This window comes from Crassostrea angulata, chromosome 10 (assembly GCF_025612915.1).
Source record: "Crassostrea angulata isolate pt1a10 chromosome 10, ASM2561291v2, whole genome shotgun sequence".
Taxonomy (NCBI): domain Eukaryota; kingdom Metazoa; phylum Mollusca; class Bivalvia; order Ostreida; family Ostreidae; genus Magallana; species Magallana angulata.
In genome coordinates this window covers 31,630,085-31,657,142 of record NC_069120.1, presented here as the reverse complement: position 1 = coordinate 31,657,142, position 27,058 = coordinate 31,630,085, and the positions used below count along the sequence as shown (strand labels likewise).

Below are 27,058 nucleotides of genomic sequence, written 5' to 3'. Positions count from 1 at the left end.
TCGAAATGTTGGAAAAGTCTTTGGACAAATAATTAACTCCACAATGTACACAATTTTAGGTTTTACTTGAAGTAAACACTTCATGGTTTTGTGCAAATTGAACTGTACTAAAATTTTGATGAACATCAAACCATTCATTTATTCTTCCAGTGGTAGTGATTACTATTGTAATTCAGATATGACAATTTTTCAAAATACTGATGTTATGGACATAAGCACTTAACTGATTTCTCAAATGAAAATACATTTAAATAGGTTCAACAAGTCAAACATGTTAGAAAGACTTGTCCTAATTCAAATTGTGTCCTGGGCCTCTTTTGTTTTTGTTTAAATATACATTGTATTGTTGACATTTTTCTGTTTTGTTTTATTTGTTCTTTCACAAAAAGTGAATAAAAGATTGACAACACTTCTGAAATCTTTTAATATCTTTAATATAATTTTTGTGTGCAACATACGCTAGAAAACCATAATCATTTCAAAAACTGTTTCAAATAAAGTATTTACAATGGCATTGTATTCATTAACTGCTGTCTGAATAATGATCCATCCCTTCCATCAACAAAAATGTTAGGGTAGGCATTAGGATGTCTATCGTCATCATTGTCTATAAACGCTTCGACGTCATCATGATGCAAAACACATAAATTGTGCAAAATGCATCCTGAAATAATCAGTGAAACTATACGAGACAGCTTTCGAACAGATATTTCTCGAAGCCTTCGAAACCTTCCTTTTAAGTGTCCATACACCCGTTCAACAATTTGTCTTGCCACAGACAGCCTTTGATTAAATCTTCGTTGCTGTGCATTAAGTCTTCCATTATCTCGGAAAGGTGTCATCAACCAATTCCTCAATGGATAGGCACTGTCTGCAATAATAAATTTTCCATGCATAACACATTGTCCATTTTCGGCTATGTCAAACAAAGAGGAATTTCTGAGAACACGTGCATCGTGTGTGCACCCAGGCCAACCTGTGTAAGCATCTCTTATCAACATGTCACAGTCTGCAACAACCTGTATATTTTAGAGAAAAAAAACAATTTTTAAGGTCTTCATTCTACATTTATATGTAATCAGTAAAGTAAGAGTTTCGTACAGTTTAAAGTTACCTGGTTTATTGATGATAAAATAGTTTACATCATGTAAACACACAGTAAAAATATGCTTTACATGTATCAGTACCTGTAGCTGGATTGAAGGGAAGTTTTTTCGGTTAAAATAATCTTTGTCACCACCAGGAGCTGAAGATAACCGAATATGGGTTCCATCTAAACAGCCAATAATACCAGGTAATCCAGACTGGAGTTGAAATTGTCTTGATATGGCTTGTTGTGTGTTTGCATCTGGCCAGTTTATCACCTAGAATTTTACAACATGCATGAATGAAAACCTTTACTCACCAATTATAAGTATTAGGGTTGAAAATTATTTTTTTTTTAAATTCTTAACCACGAATATTAACTTACGTTAACCAAGTATTCGTTTACTGTTTCTGACACAGCCATTATAATTTCATGAACTGTCGTTGTGCCGATTGCAAATGTATTGCTAACTTCTCGTAACGTTTCCTGATTTGCCATATACCACAGAAATACCAAAAGTTTTTTCTCGGGCAGGATAGGCTCTACACCACCGGGCCATGCATTATCATCTGTGAGAGAATGTACAATCGAGTTCATGATCAAATAAAAAATTTCTGGGCTCACTCTGAAATGTCTGAGAAATTGCTTGCTATCAAACTGTGGCACAATGTTTTCTGAAAAGCCTTCGAGTCTTGGATTATAACGACGCCGCTCTAGGTTTAAGATAATTTGCATGATCCATGTCTGCTCCATCGCAATGAAAATAAAAATGTCTGTTTCATCCTCAATAAATAAGTCTTCGTTCAACTGTGCTTTGATAACTTCCTCCATTTTGGAGAGTCTCAGTAGTCAAGGAAAGTCATTCCCGTCTAACTCTGCGTGCGCATCTCGAGTTTTGTATCCCGGGGACGAGCACGACGAGAAAACGCTCCTAGCTTTACTTTCGACATTAACAGAAGACCCACTCGTTGCTTTTCAACGAGCTTTGCTCTAGTTATTTTTATTATTTGTTTTCAACACTGACAACAGTGCCCCTGTAACGAAGAATTTTGACCCGGGTTGGAAATTGACCCGGGGGTCATTTTTCCACGTTGAATAATGAGACGAAAGGTGTTGAATAAAGACCCTAATCCGTTGAAAATTGACCCGCATCGTGGAATTTTGATCATGAAACCGGTTCAAAATTCAACAGCAAAGAAGCACAAAATAAGGAATCAATATTATAACTTGAGTTTATTTGATTAAAAATTATCAGTTTATACATATTTATTCTTTATATTTATATGTTTCAACGGGGGGGGGGGGTTAAAAATGAAACTTTATAAATGAATATTTTTTAATTTACATATTATCCCTTTAAATATGTAATAACTATTTTATTCATAATAAACTTTTCGCGTATAATTGCTGTTTTGTGTGATATCTATATATTTCTTTAAAAGAATATATGTTTTTTAAGAATATTTTTTATATGTCACAGGATTAATTATTTTAGTTAATTAGTATTCATATTTGCGTTCACTTATTTCAACATTTCATGTTTTCATTTCCCATTGTTCATTTGTTTACGTTCACTTATTTCAACATTTCATGTTTTCATTTCCCATTGTTCATTTGTTTACATTCACAACGCTTCATTCATTCATACCATCATTTATAGTATGATAGTAGTACGTGGTTACGTTTGGCGGGTGGATCAATGAATGAATGGGTGTGTTAGACTAGTTTTTTTGGGTTTAAGTGAGTGAGTGCGCATGTCCGTTTGCATTATCGAATTTTTAGCACGAACTTTGATTTAATATCACGACGCCACCCAAGACAGACTGTTGAATTATTAAGCTTCAAAGCTTGTCAACCCGACTATTATCTTAGTTCATATTGCTGTTATACTTGGTGAGTTATTTTAATCAAATATGTGTAATTTAAATGTTATTTAACTAAAGATAAATTTAATGAGTGAATGTAGAGAATGAGAGTGTTTTAGTATATTGTAACATAAATGGTAAATGAAAATGGATGATGAGTACCGAGAGACACTCTGAAGTCGCTAACGCCCGATTCTTTGATTGTTCCGAGTATCTCAGATCACGTGATCAAAGAGTATGAATACGAGATGCCGTGAGTCAGCAGTGAGTCGCAGTGTAGACGCTGAATACTCGCAGGTAAGCTTATTGTTCGTAAGTCAATATTGCTCAGCGATTTGCAGGACAATAATACTGGAGTATAGAAGCAACTTGTCTTCGTGAGCGTTGCTTGTTAGATTCAAACGGGCAGACATTAGTTATCAGTTACGAGGGTGCTTCGTGGGGTTGCTTTGAAGTGACCGATAGAAGCGACGGGCTGTTTGAAGCGACCGATATAAGCGACGGGTCGCTTGAAGTGACTGGTATAAGCGACGGGGTGTGTCGGAGCGACGCATAGAGTTCGGCTACGGCCCATACATTCAAATATTTATAATTAAGTGAGTTTTGAATCAATAAACGCTAGGCAAGCGATAAGGAAAATTATTATATATCTTAAACGATTATCATAAAAATCAAACACCTCAGCAAGGTATCTGAGGGGACCCATTATAAATATTAGCGTGTTTAGGCAGACACGTTACAATATTATAATTGTATATGATTATAGATCACCTAGCTGTACTTGAGGAAACCATTTATTCGATAATATACAAATACAACAATAAATATTCAGCGTCATTTCCACAAAAGGCCTTGGAGTTCTTAATTGTTCCCAAATGTAGCCCAGAATATTATATATCAGCTACCCCTTGACATATACATAATTACACGTTAAAATATTCAATGCAGTTAAACTCCATTTTTTAAATTCGCCGAAGAAGTGTACAAATGTAAATATTTTAAAAATTACAATACATCATATTGTTTAATTTTGGTTTTACGTTCACCCAGTAAATTGAAACTTTGATATTGTTCATTGTAGATTTTCTGGGTGTGTGCAAATACAAAATTTAGAGTATGTCATATTGAGATTTTTGTGCTCGCACCCACTCAGTTTGTTAAAACTGTGATTATTTGAATTTTGTATATACACCTATCCAGCCAATAACAGTGTACAAAATGATGATATGCTAACATGTACTCTTTCATGAACAATGCTGTAGTAACTATATCTTGAAAGCCAGTTTTTTTTAAATTTTATTTGTTACGTAGTTACTAGGGTAACTAAATATCATCAAATCGCTGATTATTTTTAGGCATAAACAATTCTGCTTCATGGTATCTGTAGCAAGTTAGCAACCTAATTTTTGTGCATGATGACAATAAAATAATTTTGCTTTAATAGTTTCTAAATTGCTTTGATTACAAAATTTTATCATAAATACTAACAGTAATTGTTTTCGTCAATAAATAGGTAAATTGCATATTTTGAGTAGAAATATGTAGAAGAAGATCATACAGCAGCGTTGGAGTAGATGGTTGACCTTCCTATCACAGCCACCTACATTATCAATTCAATTTAAACGTGTTTTATTGAACGGAATGTTCAAATTATTGAATGGATTGGATAAGAGTCATAGCCTATGTAAACCCTTTCAAACATACAAAGTCAAGAAGAAATTATCTATAGTCATAAGAATATAGTATTACAAGTTTACAGAATATAATTGATATTATGTGCATATAAGACAGGGGATACTTGAATATTAAATAATTATCTGAATATTTATCATATATGATTGTATGACATATTGTTGGTAGACATGTTGACTCACACCTACATTAACAAACCTATCACCTTCATTTATACCTGCAGGGATACAAACTTAAGAATGACATTTTCATGATCCAGCCCATTTGAAGAGAACAGTAAATAAAAGGGGACTGTATATTCAGTAAATATACATGTATAATACTTAAATAGGTTTAAACCCGTGTAACCTAAGAGAATCAAAAACGCTTTGGAGCTCTAATATAAATATAAACATGGGAAACAATTTTACAATTTTATCTATATGAAAAATCAGAACTACCATAAAGTATATAGTTCATATAAAAAGGTACACTAATGTCAATAAGTTGTTTAAAAAGTTCGTATCTTTGTTGAGTATATCTTGGATATCCAGGGGGAAAAAACACATTTCCTTCAGATGCAGACTCCCATCAGTTTAAAAAATCCTTAAAGTAAGCCGTAATTGACGTAAACTAGTATTTCCTATTGCCTTAACTGAAATTTTTGTAAGCTTTGGGTATATTTTGTTTTTAAAGTTTTGATTTAAAGAAGGATAAAGTTGATGAAATTTTCTTTTCTGCATGAAGATTATTCCATAATTTACATGTAGACGGAGCAAAGCTATTGTAATAAGTATATAGTGGTAGATAGTAAAAAAGCTCATTCGACCTAAGATTATATGTATGTTCAGTTAGAAAATATGATTGAATTCAATCTAACATATCTTGTGGTGCTAAACCATTTATAATCTTGGAGAATATAATTAGTTTATGTTTATCCTTCGAGATTGTAAGGTTTCCAAATTAAGCTCACAATATAAAATGATTTTAGAAGAATTAACTCTGATCCCTGTCACTGTTCTGGTTGCTTCAATTTGTACATGTTTAAGCAAATCGTATTTTCCTTGATAAAACTGCTCCAAATAACATCACCATATTCTAGTCTAAGTCTGATAAAAGCCGAATTTTAACAAGTGTTTATCTATCAATTGTATGCTTGAGTAATCTTAATATATTCAACTTTTTGCATGCCTTTTCATGCATACCATTAATATAATTATAGATCAACCATCCTCCGACTGTATATTTAGATGTAAACCTACTTTTTAAGAAAATTGATAACATTTTTGCTGTATGCTACATGTTTTTAATTTTGAGGAAATATATTACGTCAGTTGCCGTATGTCAGACCAATTATATAGTGATTGGAGCAAAACAAAACCTACAAGCAAGACACCAATAAACAAATAAACTCAATGTTCAATGACTATGACATAAACTTCCTATGTATTTGCATATTGATAATGATAATCCAAATGCTGCTTAATTGTATGACGTGCCCTATGTGAAATAAATTTACAGGACAAACAGGAACTAAACTGACAGACTGTGTTCATTTGCATATCAATTCAAGAATCCAATAATGAGAAAAACACATTGTAGTTTTAAAAAAAGAACCACAAAGCAAAAGAAAGATAAAACTGTTTATTAATAAGTAAAAAATAAACTAAAAAACTTTTTATTACTAACATAAATTTTAAATACTTAAAAATTGGATGGTGCTTCAATAAAGTTAATCCGACAAGTTTATGAATTATTGTTAAGTATATATGTATAATACAGTATACAAAAAAAGAGATAAAAATATGACATTCATTCATTTATTTTTTTGTCAGGGATGCTGACTTCTTCAAATTAAGCATAGGTATCTGACATTATATCCTTTTGTCTTGATATAAATATATATATCCTTTACCAAATAAAACAGTATAGAGGTTATATTTTCAATTATTAGAAAATACAACGCCAGGTGCTTGTCGAAAAGAGCTCTGTTGAATTGCCTTAAAAGTGACAATAACGGGCAATACATTTGTTAGATATATTTATAAGAGATTAAGACCAGTTGAAACTTAAAATTCTGTCACATGAGTGAATGAAAACCATGTCATCTATGTCAAAAAGTATTCTAGCCCTACTCGCCTGTTCCATTCCGAAGCAAACGGTCATTTTCTTAGCTGTATTTACATAGTATAGTAATAATAAATGGATATCATATTTTCAGTCTCAAAATTAAATGATTAATTGGACCTATCAACCTAAAAGAAATAAGCCCATTCGCATATGAATTGGACAGTATGAACATTTTAAAACTAAAACGTTCAAATATGTGCATGATTGTACATTTAGACTGTGTAGGTAAGGTCCAGTTCAGATCAAAACTCTGAGGTTGGGGTCAATTCTCAACAGGATCAATTTTCAACGTGTCGATGTCTTCAGAGTTTAGAAAAATCTTTCTCATACCGTTGAAAAATGACCCCGGGTATAAATTTCACGATTTTGGTCTCAATTTTCAACGTTGAAAAATGACCCCCCGGGTCAATATTCAACGTTGAAAAATGACTCCCGGGTCATTTTTCAACCCGGGTCAATATTCTTCGTTACACCCCTTTTAATTCTTTTATAATATAAAAACATATGTGAACAAAATAAAATATAGTTCATGTACTTTTGAGACTTTTTTACATTTAAATATATAGAGAATATCTTACAAAATATTCTGGTTTTCAGTCCAAAAAGCAGTTACTTGTGTGAAAGCACAGGTTGTGCAGATTAAACCATGATTCCCTAGAGAAAAGTGGGGCCACAAAATGGGGGGGGGGGGGGGTGGTATATAGGAATAGAGAAAAATCTTATTACAGGTACAGCAACAAAATAGGCTTGGTATTTACCAAAAAAATGTGTGGATAAAAATTGACAGATTTTAATTTATATTAGGAAGGTCTACTGTACTAAGTTGTCAAGATATTTTGATTTTGATACTGTTATGTTAATTTGATCAGAGTTAAGGCTATTGGGTATATCCCTCTAACTATTTTTAGAATCGGTAGGACAACAAAGTAGTGCCTTTAAGCAAAATAGTCCCTATACTTGCAGAGTGTATATACATTTATTGGGACATTTTAAATCAGAATGCTTGACACATGTCAGAAAAGAGGATTTTCAATTTCAAAAACAAGTGTCAAAATTGAATTATCATTTGAAGAAAAGAATTGAAATTGTTTGATGTACACCCTTTCCAAAACTGAGAAATTCCCTACTTTTACTTTCATTTTCAGAGTTTTTCAATACAGACGCAATTTGCCGGAACACGAATCTGACTTCAAACCACGAAATTTTAACAGGAAAGAGACAATTTGATGAGCTTTCATTCAAGAGGTCCCTCGTTGCTGAACGAAAATTAGGGCCGGAGCTATGAACCCTAACGTTAACATTACCGCCTATGGAAAATGCATTAGTGGACTATACCCAATTGTTGCTCAGGTGAGGAATGTTGTCCCTGGGCCTCTTGTCATTTTTTCATGAAAATTTGTATGGTTTTTATTGCTCGTTTTGTAAAATAAAATCTGATTTATATGAATGAATTGTTACTTTCTATCTCTAATTTGATTGGCCAATAAAATTGAAGCAAGTTGTATATAAGTTACGTTATTCAAATTAAGTTAGAGCAGTGTACCATTTTTTAGAAGTTTGTATCTAGCCGATTTCTCTAGCACGTTATGGTATGGGAATTTCACATTAACCTACCTTTTACTTGCCGGTATTAAAAGGTAATATTCGGTCTTTGTTTTCATTGCACTCTTTATACTAAAGTGTGTTTTTGCATTAAAGTTGCAACATGTAAGAAAGAATCTGCTTAAGTTTTAAGATAAATGTAAACGAAAATTCAAATTTTATAAAATTCTTTCTTGACGCGCATCAAAATTCATTATTGTAAGACAATATGTCAATTGAAGTTGAAATTAAAATCATTTTTTTCGATTTGAAAATAGGCAAAGAAAAAAAACAAAAAGCATTTATATGTTATTTAATTCTGGGTGAAACCCCTTGCACGATCAAACATGTGTGAATTTTTCAGATACATGACTTGTAAATATTTTACCTAACGGCTTAACGGTGTAAAATATTTCATCATGTCGTTTACAACAAAGCATCGTCTAACCAACAATATTCATTGCTTTAAGCAAATTAACTTGCTGAAAACACTTTAAACACATTTTATTCACCAAAGGTGATTGATTCTTTTCCTTCGTATGATGCACATTTTGCATGTAAGTTGTTTTTGTTAATTAACTAAACCTTCAATTTTGCTTATTTGCTTATTCATAGTTTATTATATGTATCCTGTTGTAAAGTTTACAAGTTTGTCGAATTCTGACATGACCTTATATGGGAAATGCTTGCTTGTGGGAAAAGGCTTGTCGGAATCACCAAATTGAACCAATAAAACATAATATTATATTCAGTTAAACTGTAATAATGGACGATACATTTTTCTTTGGTTCGAGAATATCATATTTAGAAAAAGATATAGAGGTTTAATTTGAATCTGGTCCAAACAAGAAGAGGTGAGTGTAAGTAAAAGCTGGTGCCGGTTTGACGAATGGCCAATTGGCGTGTTTCTGTAATATAATTACCATGGTTTTATACGATAATATTTACACTCAGTGTATATTTTCCCTTCTGTTTGCTTGGAAATCTGCGACGTTTAATTTTCTTGAAATACACTTTGCTAATTTATGCGCCATAGCACAAATACAAATGTCTTCACGTGTTTTGAGTTATTGAAGCAACCTAGATAGTGACATGGATCAGTTTTAATTCTTCTAAAATCATTTTATATAGTGAGCTTAATTTGGAAACCGTAATCTCGAAAAAATAAACATAAACTAATTATATTCTACAAGATTATGCAAATAATCTTAGGTCGACTGAGCAATGAAGCACCAGCAAACATGTTTGTAAGCATGATGCTATACAGATATCGGCTGGATACAAACTTCTTTAAAATGGTGAACTGATAATAACAACTCATTCTACTTCGACTAATAATTTTTTTTTTCATATATAAGAAATACTATAGTAACATGTTTACAAAGAGAGTGAGAATATTCATCGCATTATATAAAAAACGACAAGCAAAATTGGGTAAACTAGATTTTGATATTTTAAAGCTGAACATCGCTCGTAAATAGGCACTGTCCGCCATATTTCTCTTTCAGCACCGCTCTTCCTACACCCCTATATAAGCCATAGACCTCTTAACAGTTCAAAGTATATCGCTGTAGAGGTCTCACCTGTGTGGACGTACATCTTGCCTCGCCATGTTACTCGGTCGCGATGAAATTGTCAAGTTTTACGCACTTTTTTCAAACCAGGAGAGTACTAACATCAAATGAACTGGTCATTGCATTATTTACAGACATAATGTGCACATAAATATCAATTAAATGCATAAAAATATAAAGACAACGAAAGGAACACTACACGTCGGCCACGAGTTTCAGATGTGCAATCGGGTGTAACGAAATCGAAGGGTTTATATACCAGGTACCTGTGTGACGGTTCCTATTTACGAGCGGTGTTCAGCTTTAATTATTTACATTTCATTGCTAATGTTTCTTGGATAATTTCAATATGTTGTGCTTCCCATAACTATTTTATTTTTTATTAGATTGTATCCCTACTTGTCTAGTTTATAATATAAATTTGATGATGATGATTTTTTATTTATAATTAGTCTTATCAAGGGATTGTAAATTGGTCTGTAAATTGTACTTAGTTAATGCATTTATGTTAATGCATTTATGAAGCACAGCTGTGATAGATACTTATCTAATTGACTGAATATAATTTTTTATTTTTTTTTTGCATTTTTCAAATTCAAATATACATATACATAAAATTACTATTAAACTGATGTCAACTTCTTTTTTAAATATTATAATCACTCTTTCATACCACTTTCATTCATGCACTCATTCAAAAATCAAAAGTAAATGAACCTGAGGTTGTATATTAATTGGCTAAAAATAAATAAATGAAATAATAATATTCGTAGCAAATTCCACTTCTGTATAATTATGAACAAAAGAAATCTTCCCACTGTGACCAGCATTTTTCAAATTTCCTAAGTTGAAATTTTTGAACTGATGCATATTTCTCTATCTTGTATTTAAAACTTAAATAATATAATAGATCAACATAGTTTGGAATCTTATTTTGCTTCAGACATATAAATATGAATTGTTTTGTATATAAAATTATGAAGTTCACAGGTTTATTGTCTACACTTAGAGAATTTTCTCCAAATAATATATTGATAACATTGAATCCAACCCTCTTTGTTGTTTTTCTATATATAGACATACTAAGATCATTCCACAAGGGTAAAACATTAGTACAACTAAAGAATACATGTCGTATTGTTTCTATTTCTTCTTTACAAAAAGTACAACATTCATTTGCAATGATCTTGATTTTTTTAAAATAATAATAATTTAGTTAACAGGAAGAATTATGTGTAGAACTCTGTATTGTAGCCATTGAACAGATGTATCATTAGTTGTCATAAAACATATTTTGAAACAGTCTTGTATGCACAAATTTTGTTCAAGTGGTAATTCATTATTCCATCTTGATATTGCAGTTGGAACCACTTCAGTATAGTTCAAAATTTTCTAAATTGCCTTGATACATTTTTCATTCAATAAAATCACTTCAAAATACATTGGTAGAAAAGGAGTACAATTTTTTTTCAATATTTACTCATTCAACAAAGACTGATTTTAAAAACTTTGAAATAGCGCTAATAATACTGTTGTATTGCATGACATATACATCAGGCAAGTTAAACGTATGTAAAAAAAAATTATCGTATGTCAAAAAAGCTCCATTCAGCTAATTATATTTTTTCCAAACCCCAAAAATGCAAAACTTTGTAAATAAACTCCCATGCAATAGAATCAAATGCTTTTTCAAAATCTATGAGAATAAGTAAGCCAGGACTCTGTATATGTCATAAGGTCATATACAAACCTTGTGTTTTCACCTATGTATCTGCCTTTCATAAAACCAGACTGTGAAATAAGATAATCAAGGGTAGATCTTATTCTATAACTAATGCACCCTGAGATAAGTTTAAACATTACATTTAGCAAGGTAATTGGGCGCCAATTTTAAAAATTGTCTTGGCTTATCACCCTTGGGTAAACAGGATATAATTCCAAGCCTTTGAGTAATGGGAAGCTCTTTACTAAATATACAATTTATAGCTGATACAATGTACAACTTTAGATCTCACCAAAAAAATTCAAAGAACTCAACAGTGAATCCATCGCTTCCTGGAGATTTGTTATTTTTCATATTTTTTAAAACTAAGGAAATTTCTTTTTCTGTGATATTACCCTCGAGGGAATCTGAAGTATATATAATAATGAATATAATTCTAGTTGATAAAGCGTTCGGTGTCGTTTTCGTTAATTGGTCTTCCCTTTGGGACAAGATATCACACTCAGTGAAGTTGTAGACGGGTTTACCATTGCCTATATTTGACTATACATTTGACCTTTAAAAATTGATTCAGAAACACACAATACCACATAACATGTTATACTTAGAGGTATCCAAAGTAACACGAAAAAATAAAAAACAGCGTTACAATTCAATTTACAGGTAACGCATTCCCAAAATGTGGCGTCCCTTAAATAAAAAGATGACAATGAAAAGCATTTCTCTATGCATTTCTCTATGCGGTCAGTTCGTAAACTTTTGAATTTAATGGGTTTATTTTTAATCTTACCAGGATCCGTCACATCTTCAGCAAAAAATTATCCATTTATTTTTCTACGTGAATATTTACCAGTACTTATATTATTGTTTTAAATACAATAACTACACGATCTCTTACCATTGACTGCAATGGCCTAATATCAAAGTTCTATCAGAGCGAGACATTGCATTGGAAATTATTTAATGTTTACAGGATGTGTTAAAACTTGAAATTTGCAATGGGACAGAAAATAAATAAAAACTAAAATGCACTGTGGTACAAAATAGAAAATATGAAATAAAAATCATAGAAAGCGGAGCCAGGTGGTTTGGGACACCTGTCGATATTATCGTGGATTACTCTCACCGGCTAATAATTTTTAAATTTTAGAATTGGACTAAAAAAAATGTTTTAAATGTTTTTGGAAATGTAAAAACTATAAAATCTCCAGTGGGATTCAAACTTATTACCAAAAAAATTCGAAATTAACGCTTTAACCTTTGTTTATCTAGAAGTGTCCCATACAACCAGATCAGACCAGGCCACGTCAAGTTTTAGAGTATAAGACTTGACATTTTACCACATAAAAATGAATCATGAAGTTTTCATTGCATTTTCCAGAAGCAGACACCTCTAGATTCGGAGTATTTAAATCGTACAGAAGACAAATAAGAAGTCGAGAAAAAAAAGGAGAGAGGTACTAATAATCTGGGCGATTCCGCAAAAGCTACTGGAAACGTTTCTGGTAATGTACATGTTGCTTAGCAGAACTTGCTAAGTTTGAGTGGGGTATTGCCATTTTAAAAACGGACTTTTCTCTAAAATAAGTACCACAACCTTATCCGATACTGAGTGCACGTTGTTGTTGGTCCATTTAATGAGAAAACAAACACAGCCTAGGAGATCAGGAATTACCGCATTATTAAAGTTCAAACAACATAATAAAGGATTTGCAATGTACAATTATGAAGAAAATTTTCATTTTGTATGTCCTAATGGGAGTATTATAGAGACTACAAGATGGTTCAGCGGAATTCTCATCCAGAAATTTTGTTGGTCCACACTGTAATCTACGTAACATATTAAAGCTAACACTGATTATAAATAGGCAATGCCCGCCACATTTCTCTTTCATCACTGCTGTCCCCTTATATGGCGAAGAAAAGAACTTTAAAGAACTCTCATATGTGTGTACGTACATTTTCACCTTGCTGTGTTACTCAGTTGCGATGAAATTATCAAATTTTAATTATAATTCTCATACGCATCTTAGTTATGTTATTTACACAAACGCTAGTTATTTGAATAGTTTTGCGAAAATCGACCGTCTTGGCTCTTTTTAGGGGCCATCTCAAAATACAGGTATATTTACTATAGGAATATATAGAAAAGTATCATATTCCGCAATTCGAAGCAGATCAAAAATGGCTTTTTTCTCAGTTTGTAATATGTGATTAATAACATTATACAGTATTTATATATAAAAATTATAAATTTTAGCGTCTGTTTTTTAGTTTCAAAATATAAAAATACAGCATATTTGGTATATTACAAATGTAAATTGGTACAAATATAATGGATTCCTTAGGAAAAATACCACAATTTTAGATCTTTTTAGATTGTTTAGATTTTAAATGCCGTATTTTTTCCTTTTTTTTGTTTAAAAACCATTCTGGTGATTACTACAAGCCTTTTCCCGCAAGCAAGCATTTTCCATATCAGAATTCAACAAACTTGTAAACTTTACATTTGTCGATTTGCAACAATATACATATGATAAACTAGGAATTAAATAAGCAAACTTGAAGGTTTAGTTCATTATTTAAAACAATTTAGCTGCAAAATGTGCATCATACGAAGGAAAAGAATCAATCATCCTTGGTGAATAAAATGTGTTTAAAGTGTTTTCAGCAAGTTCAGCTTCGTCACAATAGGTTATATATTTACATGTATCTGAAAAATTCAAACATGTTTGATCGTGCAAGGGTTTTTTTTGACCAAATAATGGGAACCAAGCTTGTTTTACTCTATTGTGACCGAGTATATAATAAAGGCAAGGTTCTTTGTTTAATATGAAATAACGTTTAATATATAACATGAAATAATATGAAAAAATGACAATAACAAACCGTGATATACAAAAAGGTGATTCTTTAAATAAATTTAAATATATATATATACTATTATTTATACACAGTATTAGTTAGCCTCACGTAGGCACTAAGAAAAATTATAAGTTAAGGTGGAATAACACATCATCACAAAATGGCTGACTGCTGATCGAAACGACATTTCGTTTAATTAAAATGAACTGAAATATGTAACTTATTCCATAGCTGAGTGGATAAATTGATGGGCTTGTGATCCGTATATCCAGAGCTTGAATCCCACAGGGGCTTTTGTTGTAACTCAAAAAAATTCCTGTTAATTTAAGTGACTTTTTCAAGGTGTGTTATTCCACCTTAAATAAATTATGAATAAATAGACTTTGACCCGTGCGTGCACGGGTTGACATTGCGAAATAGGCATAGACTTGACGAAATAGGTACATCGACACACCTTATTATTGACATTTACTTAACAAATCTATAAGCCTACAATAATGCTATTAATTTCACTACACTTTCCATAGTTAGAATAATCTTCACCCTCCTAACAAATATGACAAAAGTAAGTACTTAGCTGAAATGTATATTTTTTATTTTATACTTTCTCTCATAAGAAATCATTAATATATATGAACAAAATATGTAGCAAAAGTCCAATGAAAATCTACCCGTATTTGTATTATCATTTCTGAGTTCATTCATGCAGATGTGATATTGTGGAAACATAAACTAAAGATCCCGTTAGCGTGAATGTATTGCGCAAGCGCAAGATTGTAAAATCCAAAAAATCCAGGTGATTTCCAGGATTTTTTTTCGGAATTTTCTTTAAATATAAATTAGCAAAGCTTAACTGAAGAAAAAATAATTGGTGATATTAAATAGTGATCTTCAATGTGTCTATATATTCCTATGTAAAACTTGATCCCCTTACTGTGGCCCTACCCTACCCCCGGGGACCATGATTTAAACAAACTAAAATCTACAATACCTGAGGATGCTTCCATTTTAATTGGAGCTTTCCTGGCGTCATAATTTTTGAGAAGAAAGTTTAAAGATTTTCTCTATATATCCCTATGTAAAACTTGATTCCCCTACAGTGGCCCTACCCTACCCACGGGGACCATGACTTGAACAAACTAAAATCTACACTACCTGAGGATGCTTCCATTTTAATTTGAGCTTTCCTGGCGTCATACTTTTTTAATAGAAAGTTTAAAGATTTTCCCTATATATTCCTATGTAAAACTTGATCCCCCTACTGTGGCCCAACCCTTCCCCCGGGGACCATGATTTGAACTAACTAAAATCTACACTACCTGAGGATGCTTCCATTTTAATTTGAGCTTTCCTGGCGTCATAGTTTTTGAGAAGAAAGTTTAAAGATTTTCTCTATATATTCCTATGTAAAATTTGATCCCCCTACTGTGGCCCTACCCTACCCCAGGGGACCATGATTTGAATAAACAAGAATATTCACTTCCTGAGGATGCTTCCATTTTAATTTGAGCTTTCCTGGCGTCATACTTTTTTAGAAGAAAGTTTAAAGATTTTCTCAATATATTCCTATGTAAAACTTGATCCCCCTACTGTGGCCCAACCCTTCCCCCGGGGACCATGATTTGAACAAACTAAAATCTACACTACCTGAGGATGCTTCCAATTTAATTTCAGCTTTCCAGGCGTCATAGTTTTTGGGAAGAAAGTTTAAAGATTTTCTCTATATATTCCTATGTAAAACTTGATCCCCCTACTGTGGCCCTACCCTACCCCCGGGGACCATGATTTGAACAAACAAAAATACTCACTTCTTGAGGATGCTTCCATTTTAATTTGAGCTTTCCTGGCGTCATACTTTTTTAGAAGAAAGTTTAAAGATTTTCTCAATATATTCCTATGTAAAACTTGATCCCCCTACTGTGGCCCAACCCTTCCCCCGGGGACCATGATTTGAACAAACTAAAATCTACACTACCTGAGGATGCTTCCATTTTAATTTGAGCTTTCCTGGCGTCATAGTTTTTGAGAAGAAAGTTTAAAGATTTCCTCTATATATTCCTATGTAAAATTTGATCCCCCTACTGTGGCCCTACCCTACCCCAGGGGACCATGATTTGAATAAACAAGAATATTCACTTCCTGAGGATGCTTCCATTTTAATTTGAGCTTTCCTGGCGTCATAGTTTTTGAGAAGAAAGTTTAAAGATTTCCTCTATATATTCCTATGTAAAACTTGATCCCCCTACTGTGGCCCAACCCTACCTCCGGGGACCATGATTTGAACAAACTAAAATCTACACTACCTGAGGATGCTTCCATTTTAATTTGAGCTTTCCTGGCGTCATACCTTTTTAAAAGAAAGTTTAAAGATTTTCCCTATATATTCCTATGTAAAACTTGATCCCCCTACTGTGGCCCAACCCTTCCCCCGGGGACCATGATTTGAACAAACAAGAATATTCGCTTCCTGAGGATGCTTCCATTTTAATTTGAGCTTTCCTGGCGTCATAGTTTTTGAGAAGAAAGTTTAAAGATTTCCTCAATATATTCCTTTGTAAAACTTGATCCCCCTACTGTGGCCCAACCCTTCCCCCGGGGACCATGATTTGAACAAACTAAAATCTACACTACCTGAGGATGCTTCCATTTTAATTTGAGCTTTCCTGGCGTCATAGTTTTTGGGAAGAAAGTTTAAAGATTTCCTCTATATATTCCTATGTAAAATTTGATCCCCCTACTGTGGCCCTACCCTATCCCAGGGGACCATGATTTGAATAAACAAGAATATTCACTTCCTGAGGATGCTTCCATTTTAATTTGAGCTTTCCTGGCGTCATAGTTTTTGAGAAGAAAGTTTAAAGATTTCCTCTATATGTTCCTATGTAAAACTTGATCCCCCTACTGTGGCCCTACCCTTCCCCCGGGGACCATGATTTGAACAAACTAAAATCTACACTACCTGAGGATGCTTCCATTTTAATTTGAACTTTCCTGGCGTCATAGTTTTTGAGAAGAAAGTTTAAAGATTTCCTCAATATATTCCTTTGTAAAACTTGATCCCCCTACTGTGGCCCAACCCTTCCCCCGGGGACCATGATTTGAACAAACTAAAATCTACACTACCTGAGGATGCTTCCATTTTAATTTGAGCTTTCCTGGCGTCATAGTTTTTGGGAAGAAAGTTTAAAGATTTCCTCTATATATTCCTATGTAAAATTTGATCCCCCTACTGTGGCCCTACCCTACCCCAGGGGACCATGATTTGAATAAACAAGAATATTCACTTCCTGAGGATGCTTCCATTTTAATTTGAGCTTTCCTGGCGTCATAGTTTTTGAGAAGAAAGTTTAAAGATTTCCTCTATATGTTCCTATGTAAAACTTGATCCCCCTACTGTGGCCCTACCCTTCCCCCGGGGACCATGATTTGAACAAACTAAAATCTACACTACCTGAGGATGCTTCCATTTTAATTTGAACTTTCCTGGCGTCATAGTTTTTGAGAAGAAAGTTTAAAGATTTCCTCTATATATTCCTATGTAAAATTTGATCCCCCTACTGTGGCCCTACCCTACCCCAGGGGACCATGATTTGAATAAACAAGAATATTCACTTCCTGAGTATGCTTCCATTTTAATTTGAGCTTTCCTGGCGTCATAATTTTTGAGAAGAAAGTTTAAAGATTTACTCTATATATCCCTATGTAAAACTTGATTCCCCTACTGTGGCCAAACCCTACCCACGGGGACCATGACTTGAACAAACAAGAATATTCACATCCTGAGGATGCTTCCATTTTAATTTGAGCTTTCCTGGCGTCATAGTTTTTGAGAAGAAAGTTTAAAGATTTCCTCTATATATTCCTATGTAAAACTTGATCCCCCTACTGTGGCCCTACCCTACCTCCGGGGACCATGATTTGAACAAACTAAAATCTACACTACCTGAGGATGCTTCCATTTTAATTTGAGCTTTCCTGGCGTCATAGTTTTTGAGAAGAAAGTTTAAGGATTTTCACTATATATTCCTATGTAAAACTTGATCCCCCTACTGTAGCCGTACCCAACCCCCAGGGACCATGATTTGAACAAACAAGAATATTTGCTTCCTGAGGATGCTTCCATTTTAATTTGAGCTTTCCTGGCGTCATAGTTTTTAAGAAGAAACTTTAAAGATTTCCTCTATATATTCCTATGTAAAACTTGATCCCCCTACTGTGGCCCAACCCTTCCCCCGGGGACCATGATTTGAACAAACTAAAATCTACACTACCTGAGGATGCTTCCATTTTAATTTGAGCTTTCCTGGCGTCATACTTTTTTAGAAGAAAGTTTAAAGATTTTCTCAATATATTCCTATGTAAAACTTGATCCCCCTACTGTGGCCCAACCCTTCCCCTGGGGACCATGATTTGAACAAACTAAAATCTACACTACCTGAGGATGCTTCCATTTTAATTTGAGCTTTCCTGGCGTCATAGTTTTTGAGAAGAAAGTTTAAAGATTTCCTCTATATATTCCTATGTAAAATTTGATCCCCCTACTGTGGCCCTACCCTACCCCAGGGGACCATGATTTGAATAAACAAGAATATTCACTACCTGAGGATGCTTCCATTTTAATTTGAGCTTTCCTGGCGTCATACTTTTTTAGAAGAAAGTTTAAAGATTTTCTCAATATATTCCTATGTAAAACTTGATCCCCCTACTGTGGCCCAACCCTTCCCCCGGGGACCATGATTTGAACAAACTAAAATCTACACTACCTGAGGATGCTTCCATTTTAATTTGAGCTTTCCTGGCGTCATAGTTTTTGAGAAGAAAGTTTAAAGATTTCCTCTATATATTCCTATGTAAAATTTGATCCCCCTACTGTGGCCCTACCCTACCCCAGGGGACCATGATTTGAATAAACAAGAATATTCACTTCCTGAGGATGCTTCCATTTTAATTTGAGCTTTCCTGGCGTCATACTTTTTTAGAAGAAAGTTTAAAGATTTTCTCAATATATTCCTATGTAAAACTTGATCCCCCTACTGTGGCCCAACCCTTCCCCCGGGGACCATGATTTGAACAAACTAAAATCTACACTACCTGAGGATGCTTCCATTTTAATTTGAGCTTTCCTGGCGTCATAGTTTTTGGGAAGAAAGTTTAAAGATTTCCTCTATATATTCCAATGTAAAACTTGATCCCCCTACTGTGGCCCTACCCTACCCCAGGGGACCATGATTTGAATAAACAAGAATATTCACTTCCTGAGGATGCTTCCATTTTAATTTGAGCTTTCCTGGCGTCATAGTTTTTGAGAAGAAAGTTTAAAGATTTCCTCTATATGTTCCTATGTAAAACTTGATCCCCCTACTGTGGCCCTACCCTTCCCCCGGGGACCATGATTTGAACAAACTAAAATCTACACTACCTGAGGATGCTTCCATTTTAATTTGAGCTTTCCTGGCGTCATAGTTTTTGAGAAGAAAGTTTAAAGATTTCCTCTATATATTCCTATGTAAAATTTGATCCCCCTACTGTGGCCCTACCCTACCCCAGGGGACCATGATTTGAATAAACAAGAATATTCACTTCCTGAGGATGCTTCCATTTTAATTTGAGCTTTCCTGGCGTCATAATTTTTGAGAAGAAAGTTTAAAGATTTTCTCTATATATCCCTATGTAAAACTTGATTCCCCTACTGTGGCCAAACCCTACCCACGGGGACCATGACTTGAACAAACAAGAATATTCACATCCTGAGGATGCTTCCATTTTAATTTGAGCTTTCCTGGCGTCATAGTTTTTGAGAAGAAAGTTTAAAGATTTCCTCTATATATTCCTATGTAAAACTTGATCCCCCTACTGTGGCCCTACCTTACCTCCGGGGACCATGATTTGAACAAACTAAAATCTACACTACCTGAGGATGCTTCCATTTTAATTTGAGCTTTCCTGGCGTCATAGTTTTTGAGAAGAAAGTTTAAGGATTTTCACTATATATTCCTATGTAAAACTTGATCCCCCTACTGTAGCCGTACCCTACCACCAGGGACCATGATTTGAACAAACAAGAATATTTGCTTCCTGAGGATGCTTCCATTTTAATTTGAGCTTTCCTGGCGTCATAGTTTTTAAGAAGAAACTTTAAAGATTTCCTCTATATATTCCTATGTAAAACTTGATCCCCCTACTGTGGCCCAACCCTTCCCCCGGGGACCATGATTTGAACAAACTAAAATCTACACTACCTGAGGATGCTTCCATTTTAATTTGAGCTTTCCTGGCGTCATACTTTTTTAGAAGAAAGTTTAAAGATTTTCTCAATATATTCCTATGTAAAACTTGATCCCCCTACTGTGGCCCAACCCTTCCCCCGGGGACCATGATTTGAACAAACTGAAATCTACACTACCTGAGGATGCTTCCATTTTAATTTGAGCTTTCCTGGCGTCATAGTTTTTGAGAAGAAAGTTTAAAGATTTCCTCTATATATTCCTATGTAAAATTTGATCCCCCTACAGTGGCCCTACCCTACCCCAGGGGACCATGATTTGAATAAACAAGAATATTCACTTCCTGAGGATGCTTCCATTTTAATTTGAGCTTTCCTGGCGTCATACTTTTTTAGAAGAAAGTTTTAAGATTTTTTCAATATATTCCTATGTAAAACTTGATCCCCCTACTGTGGCCCAACCCTTCCCCCGGGGACCATGATTTGAACAAACTAAAATCTACACTACCTGAGGATGCTTCCAATTTAATTTCAGCTTTCCAGGCGTCATAGTTTTTGGGAAGAAAGTTTAAAGGTTTTTTCTATATATTCCTATGTAAAACTTGATCCCCCTACTGTGGCCCTACCCTACCCCCGGGGACCATGATTTGAACAAACAAAAATACTCACTTCTTGAGGATGCTTCCATTTTAATTTGAGCTTTCCTGGCGTCATAGTTTTTGAGAAGAAAGTTTAAAGATTTCCTCTATATGTTCCTATGTAAAACTTGATCCCCCTACTGTGGCCCTACCCTTCCCCCGGGGACCATGATTTGAACAAACTAAAATCTACACTACCTGAGGATGCTTCCATTTTAATTTGAACTTTCCTGGCGTCATAGTTTTTGAGAAGAAAGTTTAAAGATTTCCTCTATATATTCCTATGTAAAATTTGATCCCCCTACTGTGGCCCTACCCTACCCCAGGGGACCATGATTTGAATAAACAAGAATATTCACTTCCTGAGGATGCTTCCATTTTAATTTGAGCTTTCCTGGCGTCATAATTTTTGAGAAGAAAGTTTAAAGATTTTCTCTATATATCCCTATGTAAAACTTGATTCCCCTACTGTGGCCAAACCCTACCCACGGGGACCATGACTTGAACAAACAAGAATATTCACATCCTGAGGATGCTTCCATTTTAATTTGAGCTTTCCTGGCGTCATAGTTTTTGAGAGGAAAGTTTAAAGATTTCCTCTATATATTCCTATGTAAAACTTGATCCCCCTACTGTGGCCTTACCCTTCCCCCGGGGACCATGATTTGAACAAAAAAGAATATTCACTTCCTGAGGATGCTTGCATTTTAATTTGAGCTTTCCTGGCGTCATACTTTTTTAGAAGAAAGTTTAAAGATTTTCTCAATATATTCCTATGTAAAACTTGATCCCCCTACTGTGGCCCAACCCTTCCCCCGGGGACCATGATTTGAACAAACTAAAATCTACACTACCTGAGGATGCTTCCATTTTAATTTGAGCTTTCCAGGCGTCATAGTTTTTGAGAAGAAAGTTTAAAGATTTCCTCTATATATTCCTATGTAAAATTTGATCCCCCTACTGTGGCCCTACCCTACCCCCGGGGACCATGATTTGAACAAACAAAAATACTCACTTCTTGAGGATGCTTCCATTTTAATTTGAGCTTTCCTGGCGTCATACTTTTTTAGAAGAAAGTTTAAAGATTTTCTCAATATATTCCTATGTAAAACTTGATCCCCCTACTGTGGCCCAACCCTTCCCCCGGGGACCATGATTTGAACAAATGAAATCTACACTACCTGAGGATGCTTCCATTTTAATTTGAGCTTTCCTGGCGTCATAGTTTTTTAGAAGAAAGTTTAAAGATTTTCTCTATATATTCCTATGTAAAATTTGATCCCCCTACTGTGGCCCTACCCTACCCCAGGGGACCATGATTTGAATAAACAAGAATATTCACTTCCTGAGGATGCTTCCATTTTAATTTGAGCTTTCCTGGCGTCATAGTTTTTTAGAAGAAAGTTTAAAGATTTCCTCTATATGTTCCTATGTAAAACTTGATCCCCCTACTGTGGCCCTACTCTTCCCCCGGGGACCATGATTTGAACAAAAAAGAATATTCACTTCCTGAGGATGCTTCCATTTTAATTTGAGCTTTCCTGGCGTCATAGTTTTTGAGAAGAAAGTTTAAAGATTTTCTCTATATATTCCTATGTAAAACTTGATCCCCCTACCTTGGCCCAACCCTACCCCCGGGGACCATGATTTGAACAAACTAAAATCTACACTACCTGAGGATGCTTCCAATTTAATTTCAGCTTTCCAGGCGTCATAGTTTTTGGGAAGAAAGTTTAAAGATTTTCTCTATATATTCCTATGTAAAACTTGATCCCCCTACTGTGGCCCTACCCTACCCCCGGGGACCATGATTTGAACAAACAAAAATACTCACTTCTTGAGGATGCTTCCATTTTAATTTGAGCTTTCATGGCGTCATACTTTTTTAGAAGAAAGTTTAAAGATTTTCTCAATATATTCCTATGTAAAACTTGATCCCCCTACTGTGGCCCAACCCTTCCCCCGGGGACCATGATTTGAACAAACTGAAATCTACACTACCTGAGGATGCTTCCATTTTAATTTGAGCTTTCCTGGCGTCATACTTTTTTAGAAGAAAGTTTAAAGATTTCCTCTATATATTCCTATGTAAAATTTGATCCCCCTACTGTGGCCCTACCCTACCCCAGGGGACAATGATTTGAATAAACAAGAATATTCACTTCCTGAGGATGCTTCCATTTTAATTTGAGCTTTCCTGGCGTCATAGTTTTTTAGAAGAAAGTTTAAAGATTTCCTCTATATGTTCCTATGTAAAACTTGATCCCCCTACTGTGGCCCTACTCTTCCCCCGGGGACCATGATTTGAACAAAAAAGAATATTCACATCCTGAGGATGCTTCCATTTTAATTTGAGCTTTCCTGGCGTCATAGTTTTTGAGAAGAAAGTTTAAAGATTTTCTCTATATATTCCTATGTAAAACTTGATCCCCCTACCTTGGCCCAACCCTACCCCCGGGGACCATGATTTGAACAAACTAAAATCTACACTACCTGAGGATGCTTCCAATTTAATTTGAGCTTTCCAGGCGTCATAGTTTTTGGGAAGAAAGTTTAAAGATTTTCTCTATATATTCCTATGTAAAACTTGATCCCCCTACTGTGGCCCTACCCTACCCCCGGGGACCATGATTTGAAAAAACAAGAATATTCGCTTCCTGAGGATGCTTCCATTTTAATTTGAGCTTTCCTGGCGTCATAGTTTTTGAGAAGAAAGTTTAAAGATTTCCTCTATATATTCCTATGTAAAACTTGATCCCCCTACTGTGGCCAAACCCTACCCCCGGGGACCATGATTTGAACAAACTAAAATCTACACTACCTGAGGATGCTTCCATTTTAATTTGAGCTTTCCTGGCGTCATACTTTTTTAGAAGAAAGTTTAAAGATTTTCCCTATATATTCCTATGTAAAACTTGATCCCCCTACTGTGGCCCAACCCTTCCCCCGGGGACCATGATTTGAACAAACAAGAATATTTGCTTCCTGAGGATGCTTCCAGTTTAAATTGAGCTTTCCTGGCGTCATAGTTTTTGAGAAGAAAGTTTAAAGATTTCCTCTATATATTCCTATGTAAAACTTGATCCCCCTACTGTGGCCCAACCCTACCTCCGGGGACCATGATTTGAACAAACTAAAATCTACACTACCTGAGGATGCTTCCATTTTAATTTGAGCTTTCCTGGCGTCATACTTTTTTAGAAGAAAGTTTAAAGATTTTCCCTATATATTCCTATGTAAAACTTGATCCCCCTACTGTGGCCCAACCCTTCCCCCGGGGACCATGATTTGAACAAACAAGAATATTCGCTTCCTGAGGATGCTTCCATTTTAATTTGAGCTTTCCTGGCGTCATAGTTTTTTAGAAGAAAGTTTAAAGATTTCCTCTATATATTCCTATGTAAAACTTGATCCCCCTACTGTGGCCCAACCCTACCTCCGGGGACCATGATTTGAACAAACTAAAATCTACACTACCTGAGGATGCTTCCATTTTAATTTGAGCTTTCCTGGCGTCATATTTTTTGAGAAGAAAGTTTAAGGATTTTCACTATATATTCCTATGTAAAACTTGATCCCCCTACTGTAGCCGTACCCTACCCCCAGGGACCACGATTTGAACAAACAAGAATATTTGCTTCCTGAGGATGCTTCCATTTTAATTTGAGCTTTCCTGGCGTCATAGTTTTTAAGAAGAAACTTTAAAGATTTCCTCTATATATTCCTATGTAAAACTCGATCCCCCTACTGTGGCCCAACCCTTCCCCCGGGGACCATGATTTGAACAAACTAAAATCTACACTACCTGAGGATGCTTCCATTTTAATTTGAGCTTTCCTGGCGTCATACTTTTTTAGAAGAAAGTTTAAAGATTTTCTCAATATATTCCTATGTAAAACTTGATCCCCCTACTGTGGCCCAACACTTCCCTCGGGGACCATGATTTGAACAAACTAAAATCTACACTACCTGAGGATGCTTCCATTTTAATTTGAGCTTTCCTGGCGTCATAGTTTTTGAGAAGAAAGTTTAAAGATTTCCTCTATATATTCCTATGTAAAATTTGATCCCCCTACTGTGGCCCTACCCTACCCCAGGGGACCATGATTTGAATAAACAAGAATATTCACTTCCTGAGGATGCTTCCATTTTAATTTGAGCTTTCCTGGCGTCATACTTTTTGAGAAGAAAGTTTAAAGATTTTCTCAATATATTCCAATGTAAAACTTGATCCCCCTATTGTGGCCCAACCCTTCCCCCGGGGACCATGATTTGAACAAACTAAAATCTACACTACCTGAGGATGCTTCCAATTTAATTTCAGCTTTCCAGGCGTCATAGTTTTTGGGAGGAAAGTTTAAAGATTTTCTCTATATATTCCTATGTAAAACTTGATCCCCCTACTGTGGCCCTACCCTACCCCTGGGGACCATGATTTGAACAAACAAGAATATTTGCTTCCTGAGGATGCTTCCATTTTAAATTGAGCTTTCCTGGCGTCATAGTTTTTGAGAAGAAAGTTTAAAGATTTCCTCTATATATTCCTATGTAAAACTTGATCCCCCTACTGTGGCCCAACCCTACCTCCGGGGACCATGATTTGAACAAACTAAAATCTACACTACCTGAGGATGCTTCCATTTTAATTTGAGCTTTCCTGGCGTCATACTTTTTTAGAAGAAAGTTTAAAGATTTTCCCTATATATTCCTATGTAAAACTTGATCCCCCTACTGTGGCCCAACCCTTCCCCCGGAGACCATGATTTGAACAAACAAGAATATTCGCTTCCTGAGGATGCTTCCATTTTAATTTGAGCTTTCCTGGCGTCATAGTTTTTTAGAAGAAAGTTTAAAGATTTCCTCTATATATTCCTATGTAAAACTTGATCCCCCTACTGTGGCCCAACCCTACCTCCGGGGACCATGATTTGAACAAACTAAAATCTACACTACCTGAGGATGCTTCCATTTTAATTTCAGCTTTCCTGGCGTCATATTTTTTGAGAAGAAAGTTTAAGGATTTTCACTATATATTCCTATGTAAAACTTGATCCCCCTACTGTAGCCGTACCCTACCCCCAGGGACCATGATTTGAACAAACAAGAATATTTGCTTCCTGAGGATGCTTCCATTTTAATTTGAGCTTTCCTGGCGTCATAGTTTTTAAGAAGAAACTTTAAAGATTTCCTCTATATATTCCTATGTAAAACTTGATCCCCCTACTGTGGCCCAACCCTTCCCCCGGGGACCATGATTTGAACAAACTAAAATCTACACTACCTGAGGATGCTTCCATTTTAATTTGAGCTTTCCTGGCGTCATACTTTTTTAGAAGAAAGTTTAAAGATTTTCTCAATATATTCCTATGTAAAACTTGATCCCCCTACTGTGGCCCAACACTTCCCTCGGGGACCATGATTTGAACAAACTAAAATCTACACTACCTGAGGATGCTTCCATTTTAATTTGAGCTTTCCTGGCGTCATAGTTTTTGAGAAGAAAGTTTAAAGATTTCCTCTATATATTCCTATGTAAAATTTGATCCCCCTACTGTGGCCCTACCCTACCCCAGGGGACCATGATTTGAATAAACAAGAATATTCACTTCCTGAGGATGCTTCCATTTTAATTTGAGCTTTCCTGGCGTCATACTTTTTTAGAAGAAAGTTTAAAGATTTTCTCAATATATTCCAATGTAAA

General features: G+C 34.8%; 1 protein-coding gene across 1 annotated transcript; it reads right to left on the bottom strand.

The window, feature by feature from the left end:
* Positions 1 to 503: 503 nt before the first annotated feature.
* On the bottom strand, positions 504 to 2,104 carry LOC128167693 (uncharacterized). The gene is made up of 3 exons (XM_052833558.1): positions 1,472 to 2,104; positions 1,188 to 1,364; positions 504 to 1,019 (listed from the first exon to the last, which is right to left on the bottom strand). The coding sequence occupies exons 1-3, from the start codon at positions 1,916 to 1,918 to the stop codon at positions 504 to 506; spliced, it is 1,140 nt and encodes a 379-aa protein (XP_052689518.1). The 5' UTR covers positions 1,919 to 2,104.
* Positions 2,105 to 27,058: the final 24,954 nt, after the last annotated feature.